This window comes from Neovison vison, chromosome 4, assembly GCF_020171115.1.
Source record: "Neovison vison isolate M4711 chromosome 4, ASM_NN_V1, whole genome shotgun sequence".
NCBI classification, from domain to species: domain Eukaryota; kingdom Metazoa; phylum Chordata; class Mammalia; order Carnivora; family Mustelidae; genus Neogale; species Neogale vison.
The window spans coordinates 226,595,720-226,621,284 of record NC_058094.1 but is presented as its reverse complement, the minus strand read 5'-3'; the positions used below and the strand labels follow the sequence as shown (position 1 = coordinate 226,621,284).

Genomic DNA, 25,565 nt, shown 5'->3' with positions numbered 1-25,565 from the left:
GAAGTATTACATTCTTATAGTTTCTTTTCTGTATTTTCTAAGCTACTGCTATTTTTGGAACATCACCACAAAACTAGAGTTCTGACACTTAATTTTTCCTTATGTGATGAGTACTAATCCCCACAAATGGAGAGTCTTCTCATACTCTGTCTTACGAAGTATCAAGGCAAATAAAGTTTAGTGAAAGGCTTTAACAGGAGAAGGATTTTTTTCTTATTCTGGCCTTTTATACCTAAAATTAAATAAAATCACCTGAGTTAGTCTTTGCTCTTTGTCCATTTGTTTTGGTGAACATGTAGGACAAGGAGAATAGTCCAGAGAAGAACAGAGAATAGTTGTGAAGACTCCTAAGCTGTAGGGACGCTTGGGGGCTCTGTCACAGGAGCGCGGGACTCCTGGTCTCGGGGCTGTGCGTTCAAGTGCACGCTGGGTGTAGAGATTACTTCAATAAATAAAACTTAAAAAAAATTTAATAGCTTAAATAGGCTACAAGTAAACCCAGGCAAAGAGAAGAAGAGTTCCATACATTTCTGGTCAGTTCAGAAGCACATTGAGTTGGCTGCGAGTTTTAACGTACACGTCTCAAGGCCCAAGGTTTGCTGGAAGGTCTTCTGTATCTGTAAATATTATGTCTTGATACATTTGTTTAATGATTTATAGTAATGTAAGAATGTTTATTGTAATGAGTATAGGGGCGTGTGTGTGTGTGTCGTGGACTAAGTGGTGGGAACGAGTATCCTGTAAATGGCCACTGGGAAAATCACAAGAAATTTCACAGATCAGTTTTTTTTTTTTTTTAATTTAAATTCACTTAATTGACATACAATGTAGTATTAGTTTCAGAGGTAGAGGTCAGTGTAGTTTGTTAAGTTTTTTTTTTTTTTAAAGGTTTTATTTATTTATTTGACAGAGAGATCACAAGCAGGCAGAGAGGCAGGCAGAGAGAGAGGGGGACGCAGACTCCCCGCTGGGCAGAGAGCCCGATGCGGGACTCGATCCCAGGACCCTGAGATCATGACCTGAGCCGAAGGCAGTGGCTTAACCCACTGAGCCACCCAGGCGCCCCTTAAGTTTTTATGGTAAGAAAATTCTATGGTTTTTAGGAGGTGGTGGCTGTTACTAGTCTGGTTTTTTTCTATATAAATGAAATCAACTCAAATGAAATGCAAGTTAAGAGAAACTCCACTTTTCTTTGAGAATCATTATGTAATCAGGGCTTTGCAAACTTGTTTTAGTTAATTATAATTGGTTAATTAGGATTTAGTTAATTATAATTAAAAATTTCTTTTGACTGTTGTGGCAGTTTGGTCTCTTTTCAGCTGGCTTCTTAAGTTCTTTTTAATATTATCTCAGAATGTTTCAAAGCTCATTGCTCTTTGGCAACAGTAGTTTTCAGGCCCATCTTTAATTTTCTCTACCCCAGGATATGACGTTGACTATTCTCTAAGGACTTTAGTGGAGAAGCGTGTTAGAGATGGAAGACCGGGGTCCGGGGATGCGTGTTCTGTTGTTTTTATTGAGAATTAACGTTAGTCTACTGAAGTGACATACTAGTTACTGTATAGATGTGAGAGCATACTCATGTGCTTATAAACACTGGTTCACATTAATACCTTCCGTTATCTCTAGCAAAGTTTTTTTTAATGGACTTGAGTTTTTAGAGGAGTTTTATGTTCACAGCAAAATTGAGTGGAAGGCACAGGTATTTCCTGTGCCTCCTGCCCTTACATGTGCATAGCTTCCCCCGTTGTCAACAACCCCCGCAGCGTGGCGTGGTATATTTGTTAAAATTGATAACAACTTCAGTGACACATCAGTATCACCGTGAAGACATAGTTTACATTTTGGTTCACGCTTGGTGTTGTGTGAGTTTGGACAAGTGTGAAATGATACGGATCCATCATTACAGTGTCACCCGGTACTTCCCCCATCTCCTCCCTTCCTCCTGTTATCCCTCCCTCCCCTTTAATCCAAGGCAACCACTCAGCTTTCTCCCGTCTCCATAGTTTTGCCTTTTCCAGAATGTCATACCGTTGGAATCAGACAGTAAATAGCCTTTCAGATGGACTTCTTTCTTTAGCAATACGCCTTTAAATTTTCTCCGTGTCTTTTCATAACTCGAGACCTCCTTTCTTTTTAGCACTAAGTAGTATTCTGTTGTTGGGATGTATCACAATTGGTTTATCCATTCATCTGCTGAGGGATATCTTGGTTGCTTCCGAATTTGGGCAATTATGAATGAAATCCCTGTAAACATCCACATGCACGTTTGTGTGTACACAAGTTTTCAACTCCATAAGTTTCAACGCCTTTGGGTAAATACCATGGAACATGATTGGTGGGTCATATGGTAAGAGTATATTTAGTTTAGTAAGTGCCAAATTGTCTTCCAGAGCGGCCGTACCAGTTAGCGTTGCCACCAGCAGTGAATGAGAGTTCTTTTGGCTCCACGTCCTTATCAGCATTTGGTGTCCTCAGTGTTCCTGATATTAGCCATTCTTTTTTTTTTTTTTTAAAGATTTTATTTATTTATAAATAAATAAAGAGAGAGAATGCAAGCAGGGGGAATGGTGGGAGAGGGAGGAGCAGGCTTCCCGCTGAGCAGGGAGCTGGACTCGGGGCTCAACCCCAGAACCCTGGGATCATGACCTGAACCAAAGGCAGAAGCTTAATGGCTGAGCCACCCTTTGTCCATTGTAGTAAGTGTGTGGTAGCATGTCATTATTTTAGATCACATTTCCCTGATAACATATCATTGGAACATCTTCTTGTGTGGTTATTTGCCATCTGTGTATCTTTGGTGAGGAGTCATCAGGTAGGTGGTTAGTTTTCTTATTGTTGAGTTTTAAGAGTTCTTTGTGTATTTTGGGTAACAGTCCTTAATCACATGTGTCTTTTTAAAAAAATATTTTATTTATTTATTTGACAGAAGGAGACACAGCATGAGAGGGAACACTAGCAGGGGGAGTGGGAGAGGGAGAAGCAGGTTTCCTGCTGAGCAGGGAGCCTGATGCAGGAGTCGATCCCAGGACTCTGGAATCATGACCTGAGGCAAAGGCTGCTGATGAACCACTGAGCCACCCAGGCGCCCTTCAGATGTGTCTTTTGCAAGTATTTTCTCCTACTCTGTGGCTTACGTTTTTGTTCTGTTGACAATGTTTTAAGCAGAGTAGAAACTTTAAATTTTAATGAAGTCTAGTTGATCAGTTGTTTCTTTGATGAATCATGAGTTTGGTGTTGTATCGAAAAAGTCACTGCTAGGGGCACCTGGGTGGTTCAGTTGTTAAGCAGCTGCCTTCAGCTCGGGTCATGATGCCAGGGTCCTAGGATTGAGCCCCGCATCAGGCTCCTTGCTCAGCAGGAAGCCTGCTTCTCCCTCTTCCACTGCCCCTGCTTGTGTTCCCTCTTTCGCTGTGTCTGTCAAATAAAGAAATAAAATCTTTAAAATAAATAAATAAAATAAATAGGCACTGCTAAACCCCAGGTCATCTAGATTTTCTTCTAAGTTCTAAGAACTTTATAATTTTGCATTTGACATTTACTTTGTTAACTTCTGTGAGGGATATGGTCTGTGTCTGGATTGGTGTGTGTGTGTGTGTGTGTGTGTGTGTGCATGCATGTTCAATTCTAGCATCATTTGTTCAAAAATACTATTTTTTTTTTCTCCATTATATTGCCTTTTTGCCTTGTTTCAATGACCAGTTAAGTATTTAGTTGGGGTTATTTCTGGCTTCTCTAAACTATACTATTGATCTATTTATTCTTTTGTCAGAATTATACAGTTTTTTTTTTTTAAGATTTTATTTATTTATTTGACAGAGATCACAGGTAGGCAAAGAGGCAGGCGGAGAGAGAGAGGAGGAGGAAGCAGGCTCCCTGCTGAGCAGAGAGCCTGATGCGGGGCTCAATCCCAGGACCCTGGGATCATGACCTAAGTAGAAGGCAGAAGGCTTAACCCACTGAGCCACCCAGGTGCCCCAGAATTATATAGTCTTGATTGCTGTAGCTGTATACTAAATCTTTAAGTCAGTTCTTCAACTTTGTTCTTCTCCTTAAATATTTTGTAATTTGTCTGGGTCTTTTGATAACTTGCTGGGATTTTGATTTGTATTGCATTGAATTTGTAATTAAAATTGGGAGGAACAAATGTCTTGGCAAATATTGAGTTGTCCAATCCATGAATGTGAAATACCTCTCCATTTATAGTACTTCTTTGATTTCCTTCATCAGGGTTTTTGAGGGTTTTTTTTTTTTTAAGATTTTATTTATTTATTTGTCATAGAGAGAGAAGCGAGAGCAAGCATAGGCAGACAGAGTGGCAGGCAGAGGCAGAGGGAGAAGCAGGCTCTCTGCCAAGCAGAGAGCCCGATGTGGGACTCGATCCCAGGACGCTGGGATCATGACCTGAGCCGAAGGCAGCTGCTTAACCAACTGAGCCACCCAGGTGTCCCAGGTTTTTGAGTTTTTATCGGACAGATTTTATGTGTATTTTGTTAGACTTACACAGAAATGTTTGATTTTGGAGAAATGCTAATTTTATTCTATTTATTTTTTTTAAAAAGATTTGATTTATTTATTTGACAGACAGAGATCACAAGTAGGCAGAGAGGCAGGCAGAGAGAGAGGAAGGGAAGCAGGCTCCCCGCTGAGCAGAGAGCAGGATGTGGGGCTTGATCCCACGACCCCTGAGATCAGGACCTGAGCCGAAGGCAGAGGCTTTAACCCACTGAGCCCACCAGGTGCCCCGAAATGCTAATTTTAAATGGTTTTTTAAAAATTCATATTCTGCTTGTTCATTGCTGATACATAAGAGAATGATTGACTTTGTATATTAACCTTATATCTTGCAACCTTGTTGCAATTGTCTATTAGTTCCAGGTTTTTTATCCTTTTGGATTTTCTGCATAGGTGATCGTAACATCTGTGAACAAAGACAGTTTTGTTTCTTCCTTTCCAATCAGTATGCCTTTTATTTCCTGTTCTGGTCTTATTTCAATAATTGGAAAAAACTTCATTTACAAAGTTGAAAAGGAGTGGCGAAAGACGGACGTCCTTGCCTTATTTCTGATCTTACTGGGAACGCTTCTAGTTCCTCACTGTTAAGCATGATGTTGGCTGTAGGGGCTTTTTTGTAGATAGTCTTTATCAAGTTAAAGAAGTTCTGGTTTACTGAGAGTAATTTTTTATCATGAATGGGTGTCGGATTTTGTCAATACTTTCTTTGTATCTCCAGATAGGCTAAAAAAGAAAAATCATATAATCCTATCAGTGTAATGGATTACATTAATTAATTTTCAAATGTTGAACAAGTCTTGCATACTCCATAAATCCTACTTGGTCGTGGTATATAATGCTTTTTATACATTTTTGGATTCACTTTGGTAAAATTTTGTTGAGGGTTTTTGCATTTATGTTCTTGAAATACTCGTCTATAGTTTTTGTTGTTTTGTTTTGTTTTCTTGTAATGTTTTTGGTTTTTGGCTTGAGGCTGTCTATGGCTGTTCTCATAGAGTGAGTTAGGAAGTATTCCCTCTGCTTCTGTCTTCCAGAAGAGATTGTTGAGAGTTAGTGTTTTCTTTAAGTGTTAGAATTCACCAGTGAAGCTTTCTGGGCCAGGAGCTTTCTGGTTTAGAAGGTTATTAATTATTGATTCAACTCCTTGAACAGGTATAGGGGTATTCCGATTGTCTCTTTCTTCTTGTGGTGAGTTGGCAAATTGTGTCGTCTTCTTTGTATTGTAATTAAAAAAATCTTTTTTAAGATTTATTTATTTGACAGACAGAGATCACAAATAGGCAGAGAGGCAGGCAGAGAGAGAGGAAGGGAGGCAAGCTCCCTGCGAGCGGAGAGCCCAATGTGGGGCTCGATCCCGGGACCCTGGGATCCTGACCTGAGCTGAAGGCAGGGGCTTTAACCCACTGAGCCACCCAGGCGCCACCCCTCACTAAATTTTTTTTTTTTTTTTTTTGAGAGAGTGAGTGCAAACAGGGGGAGGGCTGGAATGGGGAGAGAGAGAAAATCTTAGGCAGGCTCCATGCTCAACATGAAGCCTGATGTGGGCTTGATCTTACAACCTGGAAATCATGATCTGAGCTGAAATCAGGAGTTGGACCCTTAACCAGCTGATCTACCCAGGTGCCCCTGCAAATTGTGTTTTTCAAAGAAGTTTATCTAAGTTACCAAATTGTGGGTATAGAATTGTTAATTGTATTCCTTCATTATTGTCCTTTTAATATCCATAGGTCTTGTAGTGATATCCCTTCTTTAATTTCTGATACTAATAATTTGTATTCTCTCCCTTTTTTTCTTTCAATAAACCTGGCTAGAGGCTTTCTGATTTTATTGATCTTTTCAGAGAAGCAGCTTTTGGTTTCATTATTTTTCTCCATTGATTTCCTATTTTAAATTTCATAAATTTCTGCTGTAAATTTTGTTACCTTTTTTTCTGCTTACTTTGCATTTAATTAGCTTCTCTTTTTCTAGTTTGATGGATTGCTTTTAGATCTTGTTTTCTAATATATATACATTCAGTGGTATAAATTTCTGTCAAAGTGTAGCTTTCACTGCATCACATAAATTTTGATAAGCTGTGTTTCCATTATCATTTAGTTCAAAATTTTAAAAAATTTCTCTTGAAATTTCTTCTTTGATTCATGTGTTATTTAGAAGTTTGTTGTTTGGGGCGCCTGGTTAAGGCGGTTAAGCACCTGGGGCTCCCTGTTCAGCGGGGAGTCTGCTTCCCCCTCTCCCTCTACTGCTATGCCTGCTTGTTCTCCTACTCTATTTGTTAAATAAATAAGAAAAATCTTAAAAAAAAGAAAAAAAGAAGAAGAAGAAGAAGAAATGTGTTGTTTAGGGGGTTCCTGGCTGGCTCAGTTGGTAGAGTGTGTGACTCGATCTTGGGGTTATGGGCATGGAGCTTAATTTATTAAATAAATAAAATTAAAAACAAAAAAAGTGTGGTGTTTAACTTCCAAATATTTTGGAATTTTCTGACTATCTTTCTATTACTGATTTCTGGTTTAATTCCTTTGTGGTTTGAGGGAAGACATTATGTTTATATTATTTTAAATTTGTTTTATGGCCCAGAATGTGGTCTGTTGATGAATGTTCCATGTGATCTGAAGAAGAATGTGGATTCTACTGTCATTGGGTGAAGTAGTCTATGGATGTCCATTCTATCCCATTGATTGATGGTGGTGTCGGGTTCAGCCATGTTATTAGTAATTGTCTGCTTGCTGGATCTGTACTTTTGATAGGTGGGTGTTAACATCCCCATACATAATAGTGGATTCATATATTTTCTCTGTGGTTCTATCAGTTTTGCCTCATATATTTTGACACTTTTGTTATGAGCATATGTGTAAAGGATTAATATGTCTTTATGGAGAATTGATGCCTTTATCGTTAGGTAATGGCACTCTCTGTCCCTGGTGCTCTGAAGTCTGCTGTGTCCGAAATTAATGTAACTTCTCCTGCTTTCTTTTGATCTGCAGTCTACTCTCTGCAAATTTCTAGTGTTCAGCTCAGTATTATTAACTGTAATCATCATGTTGCTACATTCATCTTCAGATTTATTTGTCCCACATTCATCTTCAGATTTATTTGTCCCGTGTAACTGCAACTTTGTGTCTTTTGGCCAATATCTCCCCATCTCCACCCTCCTCCCCCTACCCCTGGTGGGTACCATTGTACTCTGCCAATTTTACATTTTTTATTAGAAGTTTGACTTGATTTGTTAGTCTCTCTAGAGGCGTACAGACTTTTCAAAATTTGGAGGGAACTTCTCTCAAATTATCCTTGATACATCAGTTCCATTCTGAAGAATCTAAAGGGTCAGTGCATGTTTGCTTGAATCCTTCCTTCCATATTTTAATTAACATTACGTTAACGGACACCTTCAGTACGTTGGCAGCAATTTTATCCAGAGCTTTTACCTCATACTAGACTTGAGGCTTGCCCAGAGGACCTCATTTCTCATAAACGAAGAAGATACTCAAACTTAGTGCATGCTTGTGTCTTGGCTTTCACTTCGTGCCGTCTCTCAGTTACCCAAGACTTTTGATAAGAATCACCTCTTCTTTGTGAATACCTACCCAGCCCCGTTTTCAGAAATTCTGCCCTGCTCCTTAGACTTCACTAAGCCTGTTTCTCTAGAGCTTTTTATATATCCAGAAGTGTTTGTATCTTACTTCAATGGGGAGAGATTTTTTTATTTATGTGACAGACAGAGATCACAAGTAGGCGGAGAGGCAGGCAGAGAGAGAGGAGGAAGCAGGCTCCCTGCAGAGCAGAGAGCCCAATGCGGGGCTCCATCCCAGGACCCTGGAATCGATCATGACCTGAGCCGAAGGCAGAGGCTTTAACCCACTGAGCCACCCAGGTGCCCCCAATGGGGAGAGATTTTTAGTGGATATTGCATTTTACCTGTAGGTCTAGATAATGATATTTAAATTTTATTTCTGAACAAGTCTAGTAGATCTGGAAGCAGAGCTTATTACTAAAAACTCTGAGCAGTTTTTGTTTGTTTGGCTTTGTTTTGATTTTTCTTTTTTTCATTACCACCAAACCTCCTTTGTGCCATTTTATTTTTATTTTTACTTATTTAATTTTTTAAAAAGTTTTATTTTTTTTTGACAGAGACACAGCGAGAGCAGGAACACAAACAGGGGGAGTGGGAGAGGGAGAAGCAGGCTCCCCACTGAGCAGGGAGCCTGATGAGGGGCTCAGTCCTAGGACTCTGGGATCATGACCTGAGCCAAAAGGCAGATGCTGAATGACTGAGCCACCCAGGTGCCCCTGTTGTTATTTTTAAGATTTATTTATTTGAGAAAGAGAGAGAGAGAGAGAGAGAGAAACAGAGTGTGGTGGGGGGGAGGGACAGACGGAGAAAGAATCTTAAGCAGACTCTGTGCTAAGTGTGGAGTCCAATATGGGGCTTGATCTTTGACCCTGAGATCGCAACCTGATCTGAAGTATCCAAGAATTGGACACTTAATCAACTGTGCCACCTAGACACCCCTGTGCCATCTCTAAAGTCATATCTTATCCCCTCCCCCAAACCCTGGCATCCACTGCTTTGTTCTCTCTCACTGTCATTTTGTGTCTGAGAATCCCCTATAAATGAAGTCAGGGGCTCCTGGCTGGCTCAGTCAGTGGAACATGCAACTCTGGGTCTTGGGGTTGTGGATTCGAGTGCAACGTTGGGTATAGAGACTAATTGAAAAAATTTCTAGATCTTTTAAAAAATTCTAAATGAAATCATACAAAGTGTAATCTTGTCAGACTGGTTTCTTTAATTCAGTTTAATACGTCTGAGTGTCATCCAGGTCGTTATTGCATGTGTCAGTATAGACTCTTCCTTCTTCGGGCTGAGTGATAGTACTTTGTATCCTTGTGCCACAGTTGGTAGTATAACTGTTCACCTGCTGAAGGACATTTGGGTGGTTTCCAGTTTTTGGCTATCCAAAGAACTATGAACAGTCTAGGTTTTTGTGTAGAAATAGATTTTTATAAGTGTCAGTCTACCAATTTTATTACTCTTTTTCAAAACTATTTTAGCCATTTTTTTCATATCAATTTTAGAATCAACTTATTTTAAAAAAAGATAATCCTGCTGGGGTTTTAATTGAAATTTTGTTAAGCCTGTAGATCAGTCTAGGAATAATTGACATCTTTTTTTTTTAAGATTTTATTTATTTGTGAGAGAGAGAGGTCACAAGTAGGCAGAGTGGTAGGCAGAGGGAAAGGGAGAAGAAGAAGAAGCAGGCTCTCCATTGAGCAGGGACCCAGATGCGCGGCTTAGTCCCAGGACCCTGGGATCATGACTGAGCCAAAGGCAGATGCTTAACCCACTGAGGCACCCAGGTGCCCCAAGAATTGACATCTTTACTGTGCTGAGTCTTCCATTCCATGAAATGGCCATGTGTCTCCATTTGGGACTTCTCTGATTTCTTTCATTGGTGTTTTATAATTTTTTAATATAGATCCTCTGCATATTTTCTTAGTTATACCAGTTATTTCATTGGGGGGGAGCTAATATAAATGGTACATTTAAAATGGTTTTTATTTGTACATTGCTAATGTATAAAAATATGATGTATTTTTTTATGTTTGCCTTGTTCTCTGCAATGTTGCTGAATTTCATTTACTTGTTACCAGGTTAGCTGTAGGAATTTTTGTGGGTATCCTTTCTAACTTGTGGAGTAAATATTTAATCAGTTCTCATTGCTTACTAAACCAAAAAAAGGGGATTAAGCTGATATGTCCTTTAACATGATTTGCAGTGTTTTCCCTAGGTTGGGATATTAATTATTTTTATTATTCCTTATTTTCTAAATGGTTTTCAGTTTTTTTGAGCCTTCTTTTTGACTTATGAGGTGTTTGAGAAAGTTAATAAAATTTCCAAGTATTTGTATGGATTTTCTCTTTATTTTTGTAACTAATTTTTAATTTTATTATATTGAATTGGTTTTATACACTTTGGAAATTTTAGAATTGGAGATTTCTTGAAATCTTCCTTGGTTTTGGAAAATTCTTGGCTGTTATATATTCCAATACTGCTTTTGCCCCATTCTTTCTTTATTCTAATTAAATGCTCATTAGACCATATCACTGTTTGTTGCCCTTTACCTTCATTATTGTATTTTTTTAGTCCTCTTGTTCCTCTGTTCTCTATTTTAGACAGATTTATTTAGATGCATTCTAGATAGATGTTCCAGTTTACCCGTCTCCCCTTTTGGCATTGTCTAGTCTGCTATTAAACATACGAATCGAGTCCATTTATTATATTTTAAATTTTCTTTACTATTATCTTTCAAATTGCGGAAATCACTTTTTATGATTTCTAGTTCCCTCCTAAAGATTTTAATGCCTGGTTTTATTATATTCAACATAGTAAATAAAACTGGCGTAGAGTTTTTGTTCAATCAGGCCAATGTCTGGAGCCTTCTGGTTCCATTGGTTCTGCTTGTTGCTCCTGCTGTCCTGTCTGCTGTTGTAACTGATTGCCCGTGTCTGTGCACTGGACAATGTGTTTGACGGTTTATCTATGGAAGTAAGTTGATGTCTTTTTCTTCCAAAGATAGTTCAGCTCTGATTTTTTTGCCCCCCAGGTACCTCAAGGGCACTAATAATCTAGGACCACCTCCGTTCGGTTTCAGGGCTCTGCTTTTGTTCAAGGCATGCCATGCAAAGCTGTGCAGCAGTCCTTGCAAACGCCGTTTTGTTTCTGGTTCCGTCCTCCTCTTCATGTCCAGCCCTTTGGGACTCCTGCCAGTCCTGAGCCCACATTCCCTGGTGGTTGTCAACTTCTAGGACCATCTAAAAGTCTTCTGAAGGTCAAAACTGACACCCGCATGGGAAGTGCAGCCCTGGGTGCTGGGCTCACCTTACTCACGGCTTCTCTCCATTAGAGGAGTGCTTCCTCTGTCATTCCTCACTACCTTGTTAGGTTTTTGGTTGCTTTTAAGACTTGTTTACTTTTAAATTATTCTCTCAGCTTTCTTACTTGTCTTCACTGGGGGGGTTGATCCAAACTACCTAGTCTGCTGTTAGTGGAAATAGATACTCTCTGGAGTTTTCTTTGAATCATAGTATTTGGCTTATGTAAATTTTTCTGGGCACTGAGTAGAATGAAGTATAGTCACTTTGTCCCCTTACATAGGATCTAAAACTTGATATTCGTTTGTTATATTTAGTCAGCTAGTAAGTTGTTATTAAAATAACATACAGTAACTCAAACTACAAGAAAGAAGGAAATCTGTGGGCCATAACACTATCAGATTCAGAGGTTAGATGGGTTTAAGTTGACCTAATTCACCCTTACTCATGTCACAAAGTGCTTGGTTCATTGCATCTCTCTGCACTTCTCTTTTCTTTTCCTTTCTTCTTTCTTTGTGTGTGTTTCTTTTCCTTCCTTCCTTCCTTCTGTCTGTTCATATTCATTTCCTTCCTTCCTTCCTTCCTCTCTCTCTCTCTCTCTCTTTCTTTCTCAGCTTCATTCTGTGGCTGGAATGATGGAAGCTCCCCTTGATGGAAGACGCTTGCCTGCAGTCGTGGGTGCTACATTATTTCTTGTCCATGTCAAAGCAAAGGGAGCGTGCAGGTGTATCAGCTACACAGTTCTAGCACCAGTTTATTTAGATCCTGTGTCTGTCTCTAACCAAGTCCGTTTCAAAAGTGAGATAGTGTGTGGAATCCTAGTATAATAGAGCTCACTCCTTGAGATAAGAAGGGGAGCAAAATGATGGCTTTAAGGGCAGAGGCAAAGATGTTGCCAAAAAAGGCAACTGTGATGTCACTGCATAGGCCCCACTTGTAGATGGTGTCGTAAAGATCCTTCATCTGCTCCTTCACTGTTTACCTGCTTCTGTGAAGGGCTGGGGCAGGCGGGCAGCTCATTTTTTCTGCTGCTTTGATCTGCAGATTAAATCCACAGGTTTGGTCCTGCCTTTGTTTCTGGAATGTCTTCTTCCTTAGAATCTTTGAATATTTTTCCCTTCAGTTTTCTCTGTCAAGTAGTAGTGCGTATGCACATTGTACTTCTCGTCTACACCCTAACCTCGTTTTCAGAATTGTTGCTTCATGCAGGTCCTCTCGTTTGTAGTTCTGCAGGTCCTTTTTGTTTGTTTGTTTGTTTTTTAATTTCTTCAGCTCACACTCTTCACACGCTTCCACTCAGTAGAGGTTAGCAGTTTCAACTCTGGAGGAGCCAGACTGCTTGTGTTGGAATCCAGACTCCCCTACGAATTGTATTTTTCTTTTAATTTTATTTTTAAGAAATCTCTACACCCAATGTGAGGCTTGAACTTACAAGATCAGGTGTTGCATGCTCTACAGACTGAGCCAGCCAGGTGCCCTTCTACTAATTGTATTCTTGAGCCAATTTCCTTGTTCTCTTACCTTGCTTTCTCATCTGTAAGGTGGAGATGTTGATAGTAGCTGCTGTTGGGAGATCCCCCCCCCCCCCCCGCCTCTTTCTCTTCACCTATCTTCTTGTATATGCCAAGAGTGACTGGTCCTTATCTGGGCCATTTCTCAGGATTCTGTTGCAGTGAGTAGCCTTGAAGAATGAGGTACTGTCGGGAGGCCTGGGTGACTTGGTTAAGCCGCTGCCTTCGGCTCAGGTCATGGTCCCAGGGTCTTGGGATTGAGTCCCACATCCGGCTCCTTGCTTGAGCAGGGAGCCTGCTTCTCTCTCCACCTCTGCCTGCTTGTGGCGTGCTCCCTCTCTCTCTCTCTCTCTGACAGATGAATAAATAAAATCTTAAAAAAAAAAAAAAAAAGAATGAGGCACTGTCTCCCTCTGGGACAAGGAGCAGACATGTTTAATGCTTACTATAAAGGCAGTGGGTTCCCTGTACTCTTTGTTCCTTCCTTGTGACGCAGTTCTTTGCAAGTACAGGCATTCATTTGGGCTCATGGTGTGGCCCCCGTAACACTTAGGGGCCACAGAGGAACTGACAGCAATATCCTTATGTTCATGTTACTTGTTGGGCAGTGTATCCAGGAGTCTTTGTCTTTGATCCAGGAGTCTGTGTTTTCTGCCAGCACCTAGAGTAACAGACTAACTTAATAACTTGTGTAAAATCCCAGACTTAGAAGCTGTCTTCATATGGCTGTTGTAAAGTTTCAGTGAGTTAACGCATGTTAATCACTTACAGCATTGCCTAGGACATAGTAAGCATGTACTGAAAGTTAGCCATGAAGATTTTCTTTAAGTAGTCTTTTTGTATTCTCTGCATGGAATTTTTAGGCCTAAATAAAGATAAGGCTTAGAAGATTAAGGTTGCTGTACATAACTATTATATGGTGAAGATCCATGTTGTAACTCATTGGTTTTATTTTAGTTTCTTGTATTTTTTCCTTTTTTTTTTTTTTTAAAAGATTTTATTTACTTGAGAGAGAGAGTGGTAGCATGGACAACATGGAGGAGAGGGATAGAGGGAGAGGGAGAGAGCAAAGAGAGCACAGCAAACTCTGTGCTGAGTGCAGGGCCGGATGTAGGGCTCAGTCCTACAACCTTGAGGTCACTACCTGAAACGAAACCAGGTGTCCAGCGCTTAGCCAGCTGTGCCACCCAGGTGCCCCTCGTTTCTTGTATTAATTGCAGATAATGAATATCCATTAATAAAAAAACATAGAAAATTAAACAAAACCCTTTTAATAACTGAATAAAACATCCAGAGAGCAGTTGAATTTTAACAATTACTATTTATTTTTTAAAAGATTTTATATATTTATTTGACAAAGAGAGAAAGCGCACACAAGTAGGCAGAGTAGCAGGCAGAGGGAGAGGAGAAGCAGGCTCTCTGCTGAGCAGGGAATCTGATGTGGGGCTCAATCCCAGGATCCTGGGATCACGACCTGAGCCGAAGGCAGCAGCTTAATGACTGAGCCACCCAGACAGCCTAACAATTACTATTTTAATTAACATCAGTGTCTTCTTTGGCTCTTGATAGCTGTTGGACTCTTAGTCTTAATCATTTTGTACTGAATTTCTAAAAGTCACATTAAAATTATAACAGTGATGCATATTTGTGAAAATGTATTGAACTATGGATAAGTATAAAGAGACTGAGTTATCCTTAAAGTGTTAACTGCAAGAGAAAACCAGTATTTCACATTTTTGTGTATTTTTGGTTGGTTGCTTTTTAAATATTTACATGGCTCTGTGAAGGTAGTGACTATCTTCACGTTATTAGTGTCAATATTTTACGTAGTTTAGTGAATAAAGATAGGGTAACTGTTTCTAATATAGTGCTAATTCTTTAGCTGTACAACACATTTCAGAAGTAGTGGATACATGTGGATACATACAAACGCAATGTAAAATAGAACTGTCAGAACGCAGGCTTATTTTGACCACTGCTGTTCAAAAGAAGGAAAGGGCGTGATGATACAGTTTCTTAGCTACGTTTTGTTTTGTCGTCTTAGGATAAAGGAAGCATGAAAGGCATCACCATTCTGTGGAGTGAAGGAAGTTAGGAAAGAGAAATAATTTTTATTTTATTTAATGTTTGACTAAAGCACAGAGCAGGCATTTGGATAAGAAGTAGACAATGAGTGCTGGTGTTCACTAACATAATTAGTAAATACTAGCCTGTTTAAAATATTTTGTATGTTTTTCTCTGTGCTTTTTGTGATTCTTATGTATATGTACACAATAAGATTTGTCTGCTTGCTTGATATTAATTACATCACATGTAATTAATGGAGCAGTTATTGGGCATCATCCAGATTTTGCTCCGAATGGTTTGTAGAACAGATACTGTGCCTGTTTCTTAAAGAGAGTGCCTTGTCTGGGGGGTGTCATTGGCACCTTTGCCAGGCTCTTTTCCAGATAATGTTTTTAAATGAATAAAATAAAATACATAAGATTGCAAAGATAAAAGATTATATTGAAATATTACCAAAATAGTAAAAAGCCAAATTTGTAATTTCATAATGTTTTTCAAAAATTTACACTTAAATTATAAATCCTAATATAATTTTAATAATTGCCATAATGTTCAAGTTGTGATGAGGGTAAATGATATAGTGGAATGATAATCTGCGAACGCTGAATGTGATTAGAAATCACCTGCTTTCTGTTGGTGACAGACATAGTTGTTGCTGTATTACTCTATATGTACATATATTCATAATGAAATGAGTTTTTAGGATTCTGAATTTCAAAGGTTACAAAAAAGTAAAGATGAATTTTTCCCTCCCAAGATCCTAGAACATTTAAAAAATTATTTTATTTTTTAATATTTTTGGGTGGGGAGTGGGGTAGAGGGAGAAAGAGCAGGAGTCTCAGGCAGACTCCATGCTTAGCGCAGAGCCAGACTAGGACCCTGAGATCGTGACCTGAGCCACCCAGGTTGCCCATAAAGAAATACACTTTTTTTTTTTTTAAAGATTTTATTTATTTATTTGACAGAGATCACAAGCAGACAGAGAGGCAGGCAGAGAGAGAGGAGGAAGCGGGCTCCCTAGAGCCTGATGCAGGGCTCGATTCCAGGACCCTGAGATCGTGACCTGAGCTGAAGGCAGAGGCTTAACCCACTGAGCCACCCAGGCACCCCAAGAAATCAATTTTTAAAAATTCATTGAAATATAGGTGCTTTGAAGAATGTGTTATGTATTAATAAAAGAGGCCATAAGCAGGCTCAGGAATATTTCTGACCTCTAACATTCTGTTCTGTGAGGTTGGTGACTTTACTCAATATATTTTTAGGATATATACAAAGAATGACTTAACCTTTGAGGGAAATCATTTCTTAATTGTCCAAAATCAAAGTGTATTATTTCCATGAACTTGGCCGTGAGGTAAATGCTCTCTTTATGCCATAATCTGTCTCAGCACAGCTTTAAAAATAAACAGAAATACACTGTGTTTTCAGTTTTCATTTCATGTTCTTCATATTCAACAAACGATTCCTCGGTAACACGGCGCTAGTAAAATATGAACGTTTTTCTTTAACGTTCATCTCTTGCGAAAGCCTCGGCGCTCCGAGAGACCGAGAGACCGTGGGGCAGTGACGGGGGCAGTGACGGAGGCAGTGACGGGGCAGTGACGGGGGCAGTGACGGAGGCAGTGACGGGGCAGTGACGGGGCAGTGACGGGGCAGGGCGGAGCCTCCCTGTGTGGCCTGTCGGGCCTGGCGGTCCCCGCGGCTGCTTGGTCGCCTGTGACCCCCGGCTCCGGCACCTTCCCGAGTGGAGTTTCCTTGTCGCACACAGGAGGATGTGTCAGCTGTTACTGTTCTTTTCTGAAAGAGAAGAATTAAATGAGAGAACTATGCGGCGCATGCCTCTATCTGTCCTTTCCGTTTTTGGGGGGCTTTTAATGCCTTTCTGGAGCCTTCCGGAGCTCTTCTCCCACCTCTGCCCTCGGCTCTCGTCACACCTGTGCGTCCGTCAGGACAGCTGTGCTGTCTGTCGCTCCTCCGTTCCTGACTAGATCCGTGGGGGATGGAAATCCTGACTCTGTCACAGAGACTGGTGCTCTTTGAGTAGAATGTGGTACACGGTAGTTGCTCAGAGTTTTGTTTGGTAAAGATCATCCTGAAGTATTTAAAGTAAAGCTCCTCAGCAAGGAGCCCGAAGCGGCTACGTCAGTGTTCTCTTTGTTCTGATGACTTTCTTGGGTTTGGTGTCGTAGCGTGTGATGGGACATCAGGAGTTTGGTGTCTCCGTGGGCGCTACCCGGCTGGCCGGGGAAGTCGCTAGAACGTCACGTGTGGATGTAGAGACTCAGACCAGTGGCCACAGGCCGGCTCGTCCCATGTACTTCGGGCATTGGGCCGCGTGCTGTACCTGTCTTCAGACCGTTTCCTACGAGGTGGTATTCGCCACCTTTTAAAGGATTAACGAACTGAAACCGATGAGCTTGAATGGCCTGGCCCGGCTCCCGCCGCTTGTAAATGCAGATTCTGGGCCATCTGATTCCAAGCCTTTGATTTTAACGAACGCCCCAAGCTGAACCGGCCTTGGCTGTGCATTCCCTGAAGCAACTGTTGGGGAGTCTTGACTAAGTCGTGGGCGGAGTGGCCTTGTGTAGGGACCGGGGTCAGAGCTGACCTGCTGCCGCAGCCGCAGAGGTGTGCGGGTCACCTGGGCCAGGCCGCCGAGTGCAGTGTGCGGCCCCCCAGGCTCCCCTAGGCTCCCCCAGGAGCGTCCTGACGCCGGGCTGGGCTCCCGGACAGCGTTCCCTCTGCACAGGTGCCACCTAGTGGTTCAAGACCCAGCACAGGTCGGGCCGCCGGGAAAATCCTGTCATCCCTGTGGTCGGCGCCGGCACTCCAAGCTTTAAAAAATTTTGTGACCAAGTAGCATTGGCCTTTATTTTAGGTCAAGGTCAGAGTAAGGAGAAAGTTACACAGATTATTTTATATCAAAGAAAAATATAACATGGAAATTTTTTTAAATGTAAAATGTGCCTGCTTACTCCCGTTTCATTGTTTTAGACCGTTTCAACAAACAGAATGCCTGGAAAGGCAAAAACTCCGCAGAGTGGCAGAGTAGCTGGGCCTGGGCTATTTTATTGGTGGAATGGCTAGCTTCTGTGGTTTTAGCACAGGCACAGGAGTGCATTTTTGGTAATAAACTGTGGATAAGCAACGTCTGGCGCCAGAACTCTTGACTTGGTTGTCCGTGAGTTTACAGTCTTTTCACCAGAGCATTTCTGGTTGACATCTCTGGTTGGACGTTCGCATGACATCATTTTCAACCAGAGCAGTCTGTTTCACTTCTGCTGTGAAGACTGGGGCTGGGAGAAGAGAGAGACATAAACGTTAGTTTAATTGTTCCGGCTCGACTTTGACAGATAGTAAGATCTAATTTATTCTGCTAGACAAAGAGTGACAATTAAAAAAGATAGGTTCTGTCGTTATGTATAGTTTCACATAATTAGGGATACTTTTTTTTCTGTTTTTATTTTGTGGCTGGAGCTGCTCCCTAGGAAGGGGTCATAAGATTCCTCTTTATTTTTCCTTATTCCTTAAAAAACAAATGACTAAAACAAAATCCACACAAAAAATCCTGCCCAAACCCAGCAGTCCCTACTCTGTTTTTAGCAGATCCACGGTAGGATCATGGGCAGACCTAGTAGCAGTGATCGCTGGAAGCGGAGAGGAGAACAGGGCGAGCTCGTGAGGCTTGCCTTAGCACCACTGACGGTCCTTGTAGATCAGGCCTGTTCCAGAGCCATTCGGGAAAAAAAACGCTTTCGAGTCTGAATCGTTTTTTGCCCCCCTGAAATGCAGGGAGCCTAATTTCTAAAAGTTGTGTACCCGAATACCTACCAGCCTAGCATTAACATTTGTGTTTAACCTTGCCATCTCCTTCCGATCTAATTTGAGAAAGGAAGAGGGAGAGAGACCCCGAGCAGACATGGAGAGACATGGTCTTCCTGCTGGTTTCCCCTTAGTTATAAGCAAGCAAAAACGCTCCTAAAAATATTGCAAGTATTAGGTATTTTTCTTTTGAGGGAGATAAAAATAAGCACGTAGTTGGGGGGCGCCTGGGTGGCTCAGTGGGTTAAGCCTCTGCCTTCGGCTAAGGTCATGGTCTCAGGGTCCTGGATCGAGCCCCTGAATCGGTTTCTCTGCTCAGCGGGGCGCCTGCTCCCCTGCTCCCTCTCTGCCTGCCTCTCTGCCTATTTGTGATCTCTGCCAAATAAATAAATAAAATCTTAAAAAAAAAAAAAAATAAGAGCATAGTTGGGAGTGTGCTACAATTGGCCTGGAGAAGAACTTTGACGCGAGACCGTAAGTGGTGGACGGCAGCAGAAACCAGAGAAGGGACGGGCTGTGCCTGACCGAGGGCTTGCGGTTCAGTGGTGGAGGCGAAACAGAGCTGGCCCTTGGGAGCAAAGTGCTCCGAGAGCATGGTACTGGCACATGGCTCTGGCCCGTGGGGCTCAGGATCTAGAAGCTTTTGAGGTACTCTTCTTAGTACTTCGCTTGTCTTAACTTTCACCCTTCCTTATTACCTAGTAATAGGAGTGGTACGAAAAGACCATATCCGACATGGACTCAGAGCATCTCTGGATGGAAATGAAATGCTTGCTGGAAGACGTTTTCATATGTATGGGCATTTTATAGTGTTTTGAATATAATGGAGGGGACTGTCTGGTAGAACCACGTTACTTTCTGTCTTTGGTTATAAAAGCACTTAGAGGGCAGGCAATACAGAATAACTTTTGGGTCTTTCCAGATGCTTTCCCTAGACCTATTGGCTCTGGAGGTACCTGGTCTGCTTTCCAAGTTATAGCAGGTCACAGGTCTACCAAATATTTTGATACAGTATAAAAAAGGTCAGTTGATTTCCAAACTCCAGTGTTACTGTTCTTACTGCCAAGTCACCAGCCCACATTTTTTTTTTTTTAAAGATTTTATTTATTTGAGAGAGAGAGACAGTGAGAGAGAGCACGAGCAAGGAGAACGTCAGAGAGCGAAGCAGACTCCCCATGGAGCTGGGAGCCTGATGCGGGACTTGATCCCGGGACTCCAGGATCACGCCCTGAGCCGAAGGCAGTCGTCCAACCAACTGAGCCACCCAGGCGTCCCACCAGCCCACATTTTAAGTGTTTGTTACGGCAGTTCCCTCCCCTGTGTTAGTTGGGGCATGGGTTAAAATGCTGTAAACAGAGACCCCAGAATATAGCAGTGGTGTAAATAAAATAGAGTCATCTTTTTGTCATGCACTCTTTCTGAAAGTGAGAGGGTCCGTCATCTTTGCTCCCAGTGGTGGTTTATGAACCTAGGCTCCTTTCATCTCTTTTTTCTGCCTTTCACGAGAACGGTGTCCTCATCTGCAGCACTGCATCTGGGTTGCTGATGTGTCTGTGTTCCTGTCTGTAGGAAAGAGGAAACCTAACAGTCTGTGGCAAATCCCTTCCTCTTAGAGGTTGCGTGGTCGGTTTTGGTCCTCCTGGATTGGTGAGAACTTGCCACGATGAGCTACAAAGAAGATTGAGAAAATCCGTCTCTAAGAAGTTCTGGAGTTTATCCTTTGTCCATTTTTCTGCAGGGTCATGTGCCTTGTTCAGATTTCATGATGTAAAGTTCTGTGCGTGTTCTAGATTTGAGTGCCCATTTATGGACCAAATCCATGTATTTTTTTTTCAATCCATGATGTACTTTTTCATTTTGTTCATGATAGCTTTTGTTGTGTAGCAGTTTCATATTTTAATAGTAAAGTTTGCAAATCCTTTTATAATCCTTTGATACAAGTATACTTCATATTTATAGATTTGATTCTAGGTACTCTGTCTCAGTTTTGTGGCTGGGGTAGACAGGACAGACATGATTGATAGGCCCTCAAGCCCTTGATTTATGGTCAGCTTTACTATTTCAATTTAAGAAAAAACAATGTTATTTTAAATAGGAGAACGAAAACTGTCTGATGCTTTATTTCATCATTCATTTCATGATTTGACAAGACTTAAAATTATTTGTAGTTTTCTAACTGAACAATTAATAGTTCTCAAAACTATTTGTCAAAACACTTACCTAACTTCATTATGAATTTAGCAGACTTTGATAGTCACAAAAATGGTAAAGTCAGATTGAAGAGCTGATCTGAGAGACGTGAGATAAAATTTGGTGTGGAATTTAGTGTTCCAGCTGCTGGATATGTCCCGAATGCACTGGAAGCGTGGTCTGAAACTCAGGCCAGGAGCCAGGGCGCAAGTGTTAGTGGATGACCATGAAGTCCAGAGGAGACTCTTAAAACCTGGATAATCATTAAGTGCTTCAAGGAGAAAGAGCAGGGGCGCCTGGGTAGCTCAGTCGGTAAACGTCTGCCTTCAGCTCAGGTCATGCTCCCACGGTCCTGGGATCAAGCTCCGTGTCAGGCTCCCTCAGTGTCTCTCTTTGTCACATAAAATCTTCAAAAAAGAAGAAGAAGAAGAAGAAAGAGCACATAAAGGACACCCCAAGGGCTATTCCCACATTTAGAGGTCTAAAAGAAACCAGCTGAAGACACAGACACTGGATTATTTAATTTTCATTAGCAACCTTGGGAGATACATGGTGGCTTTTTGGTTTTGCAGGTGAGAAGAAGAATTTTATTTTAAAAAAATTTTTAAGATTTTATTTATTTGCTAGAGAGAGACAGTGAGAGAGGGAACACAAGCAGGGGGAGTGGGAGAGGGAGAAGCAGGCTTCCCGCTGAGCAGGGAGCCTGACGTGGGGCTCGATCCCAGGACCCTGGGATCATGACCTGAGCTGAAGGCAGACGTTTAACTGACTGAGCCACCCAGGCGCCCTGATGATGGAGAATTTCAGATGACTTTACAGAAATCACATAGACAGTAATTACTACAACCGGAACTCCAGAGCAGGTCGTGATGACTCTCAAGCCTGTAGCAATCCAGTACATCTCCTGCTTATAAAAGTTAGGAAAGCGTTTCTTTCTTGCTCTCAGTGGTGATGAAACAGCATTGCAGTGGGGGGGGGGGTTGCCTGTTAGGAAGGTGATGGAGTGTGGCCCCTCCAAAGTCCCATTTCATGAATTTTATTGGGAAAAGGAAGGAAAGAGAGAAGAAGAGTTTGAAGGACTGGAAGTGCTTTGTATTTGTTTCTTCGGTTTGGGGTGGTGGTGTGGAAAGGTGGGAGTCAATTCCCAGTTAGGAAAGAAGGACCGGCCGGAGCGTGGAATGGCATCAGGGCCCCGTGGAGGGCCGTGCCTGTTCTCGTCCAGCGATGCCGGTGGCTTGTTGGTTCTTAAGGGGACACGTGACATTCTGTGATGGCGTTTGTTGACTTGCCTCCTAAGAAGGTGTGTGTGGCGTGTGAGGTGTTTGGGGTTGGAGTCTTGAGGGTCAGTGAAGAAGGCGGTGGAGTCAAGATGTGCTCTTTTCAGTTATTTACCTTTAGAATGACTATTAATTAAGGCTGTAATGATTGTTTTAAGTGAACAATAGTTTTATTTATAAATTGTGAAGAACCTTTTTTTAAGCAAGTCACTTTGAAGAACATTTGTTCTATAGATGAGCTGCTATGACCCTACAAATAAGGTTCTTAACAGTTATTACTACGATGCAACCCCGCTGAGTCCGCTGGAAGGTGCACAAAAGGAGCAGGGGCAGAGTTCCACGTGCCTCCGGCGATCACGTTGCAGCGCAGTGAAAAGCCCGTTCTGGACACAAACTTGCCGTATTAGTGCGGTGTGCCCCTTGCTCTTTGAATCTTCTGCCTGTGCCGTGTCTGCTTTATAGGTAAATTCACCAAAGATGGATTTCAGTGTGAAAATGACTTTTTATATCCTCTCGTTCACTATTAAGCAGAAATCAAAGAGCAGTCTGCGGAAGAGGATGCTGAAGCCGAAGCGGACAGCAGCCGACGGCCGGTGCCAGCCCTTCCGCGCTCCGTGTCGGAGGACCCGGCGAGCTCCCTGGTGTCCGTCGCCGTGGAAGCCAGAATCAGGTTCGAGAAGGCGCGCAGCTGGGGGGAGGCGTGACGGCAGGGGCTGGCTGGAGAGGGGGTTCAGAGCACAAGCTCGCTTTTAAATATGGAAGGGATTTTATTACTTAATAATTTTAGATTTCTGGCTGATGCCTCTGTGTAGTGTTGAGGTAAAGGGTGTCTGTGAGCTTCGGTGCAGACCAGACCCGTAGACGGGCACGTCGCACCCTCCTCTCCGCAGAGCAGGACAGAATCACCAGCACGCGGGTCCTAGCCGGAGAAATAACTCCAAGCTTTTAGTGTAAGGGTTGATTTTTGATACTTAACCTGTAAACTTTTATCCTCCTGTTCCTTACTCTTTCTTCATTCCCTGACTAAAGAAATAGAGGAGGTTAACCCTTCCTGTGTGGACTTCAGCTTGGAGGTCTCGCGGTTCTTTACACCGTATTTGAAAGACATGAGTGACTCTAGGAGACCATCTCTCCGTTGAATACTCCATCTTCTCGAAATGATTTCTTTCTTTTGCTTTGGGCACCCCTGCTTCCTCATCTTTCGCTGGCTTCTGCGGAGACCCCCTGCTTTTCAAACGTTGGGGTCCTCCGGGAAGTCTGCAGCACGCACACCTTCATCTCTGCTCCCTCCCTGGGGGTGCGCGTGCATGTGACGGCGAAGTTGTCTGTGTGATGAGTCCCATATTTGTGTTTCCAGGGCTGACCTTTCCCATCTGTCTGTCTGCTTGACATCTCCCTTCGGAGGTGTAGTACACACCTCACCCGTGCGTAGTGTGCTCTCCGTTTCAGGGAAGGTGTGAGATTCTCAAGATAAAAGAGTACTGTGAAAAATAAAGTAGTCCCCAACACACTTTACCCTTCATTACTGCTTTATTTTTCTTTTCTTTTCTTTTCTTTCCTTTCTTTCTTTCTTTTTTAAAAGATTTTATTTATTTGAGAGAGAACATGAGCAGTGGGGAGGGGCAGAGGGAGAGGGAGAAGCAGACCCCCCCACTGAGCCCAATGTGGGGCCTGATCCCAGGACCCTGAGATCATGACCTGAGCTAGAGGCAGACACTTGACCACCTGAGCCACCTAGACATCGCCCCGCTTTATTTTTCTTCATAGCACTTGTTATTTTTCAGTTCATTTGATGATTTAATTATCGATATCATGTGAGTTCTGTGACGGCAGTACTTCTTTCTGTTTTCTGTTGGATTGATAATTATTTTCTGTAGATTATACATTATATTTTGTTTTTTAAGATTGTTTCCCTTAAAACCCAAACCTCCTATCTCTTTACCCTATTGAATTTAACTTTGAAAGAATTCACACTTACATTCCAATTGGTTTCTTAGTCTTAGCAATGTAAGTGCTTTACCATACTTTCCTATCTCTGCACCTCTCAGCCAGTGTCTCATGCTGAAGTTATTTTAGATCTGTTCTTCCTACTTCTGTTTCCCTTGTCTTGGCCCACCAAGTCCCCACCCCCAATTTTGAAAATTGAGGTTTAACTTGCATACAGTGAAAACCAGCCATTTTGTGAGGCGACAGCTGTACACAGTGACCACAACCACCACGAGCCGAAGAGCCGCCCGCCGTGCGGAGAAAGTCCCTGACGCCTGTTTGTTGTCAGCCCCGACGCCAACTTCCGCCCTCGGCCGCCGCTGTCGTAGGTCCCTGTCGTTTAGCTTTGGCAATAACGGTGAAATGGGTTGTCGAGTATGTGTTCTTTTGACTGTCTCCTTTTCGACTCAGCCAACGCTGGCCTCTGCGCTCGTCTGCGCTCGCGTGTGCGCCAGTCCGCAGCCTCTGGCGGCTCGGCGGGACTCGGTTTCATGGAGGCGCCCACCGCAGCTCGTCCGTTTCCTAGTTCAGGAATATTTGGCAGTTCCCAGTTTGGGGCAGTGATGAATACAGTTGGTATAAATACTCACTCACAGGTTTTGGTGCGAACGTAGGGTTTTTATCTCCCTTGGGTCAGTTCCTGGGCTGGGAGAAAGGGAATTGGAAAAGAAAGCGCCAGAGTGTGTTGCGTGTGCGGCTCTGCTGTCCTGCCTTCTCACTGGGGACGTGTGGGGGGCGCGGTCCGCGCGTGGGGTCACAGCGCTCTTCCCGTTCCGGTTTAGCTCCGCTCTTAGAAAGGCGCTGTGCCTCGTCGTTCCCAGGCTTGTGTGTGCTCAGCGACCCCGCCGTTACGCCAGCTGTGGAGACCTGTGACGGCCCGAGTCCAGGGCACAGTCTGGCGTCTCCTCTAGGGTTCAAGCCCCCTGACCCCTCACTGTTCCTCCGTCTGCACTTGGTCTTCACCGTCGCAGGGGGCGGTTTTTCCTGTCCTTCTCTCACAAGCCGAAGGCTTTTGTGCCCTCTGGGCCCTCCCCATACTGCTGCTGTTCCACTCCCCAGGCCTTGTGTCATGGCCAGCACGTTGTGCAAACCCGTTGCCCTGCGTCGCCGTGCTCCCAGTGCTGTGCCTGGGCATCTGGACTGGTGTCTGTGGTCCCAGATACTCTGGATTCTCACACTCTCTCACGCTTGGACTTCAGCACTTGGTTAACATTTTTCACTGAATTCTTCTTAGGCTGCTTGCACGACAGACCGTGGCCTCTTCCCCAGATTAAGCAAATGCTCGTGTGTCACCTCTTTCTGGGAGTGCCTCTCCTTCAGTTGGAGGGGA

At 42.6% G+C, this 25,565-nt stretch overlaps 1 protein-coding gene across 11 annotated transcripts in view; it reads left to right on the top strand.

Annotated features, from left to right (window-relative positions):
* Positions 1-25,565, top strand: part of KMT2C (lysine methyltransferase 2C) — a 274,521-nt gene that overhangs the window by 79,541 nt on the left and 169,415 nt on the right. For 9 of the 11 annotated variants that reach the window (XM_044246888.1, XM_044246885.1, XM_044246884.1 and 6 more), the window contains exon 3: positions 22,778-22,919. In XM_044246888.1, coding sequence (XP_044102823.1) covers positions 22,778-22,919 — 142 coding nt within the window. The remainder of the gene's footprint in view (positions 1-22,777; positions 22,920-25,565) is intronic. The other 2 variants (XM_044246890.1, XM_044246882.1) reach the window with 1 other exon arrangement.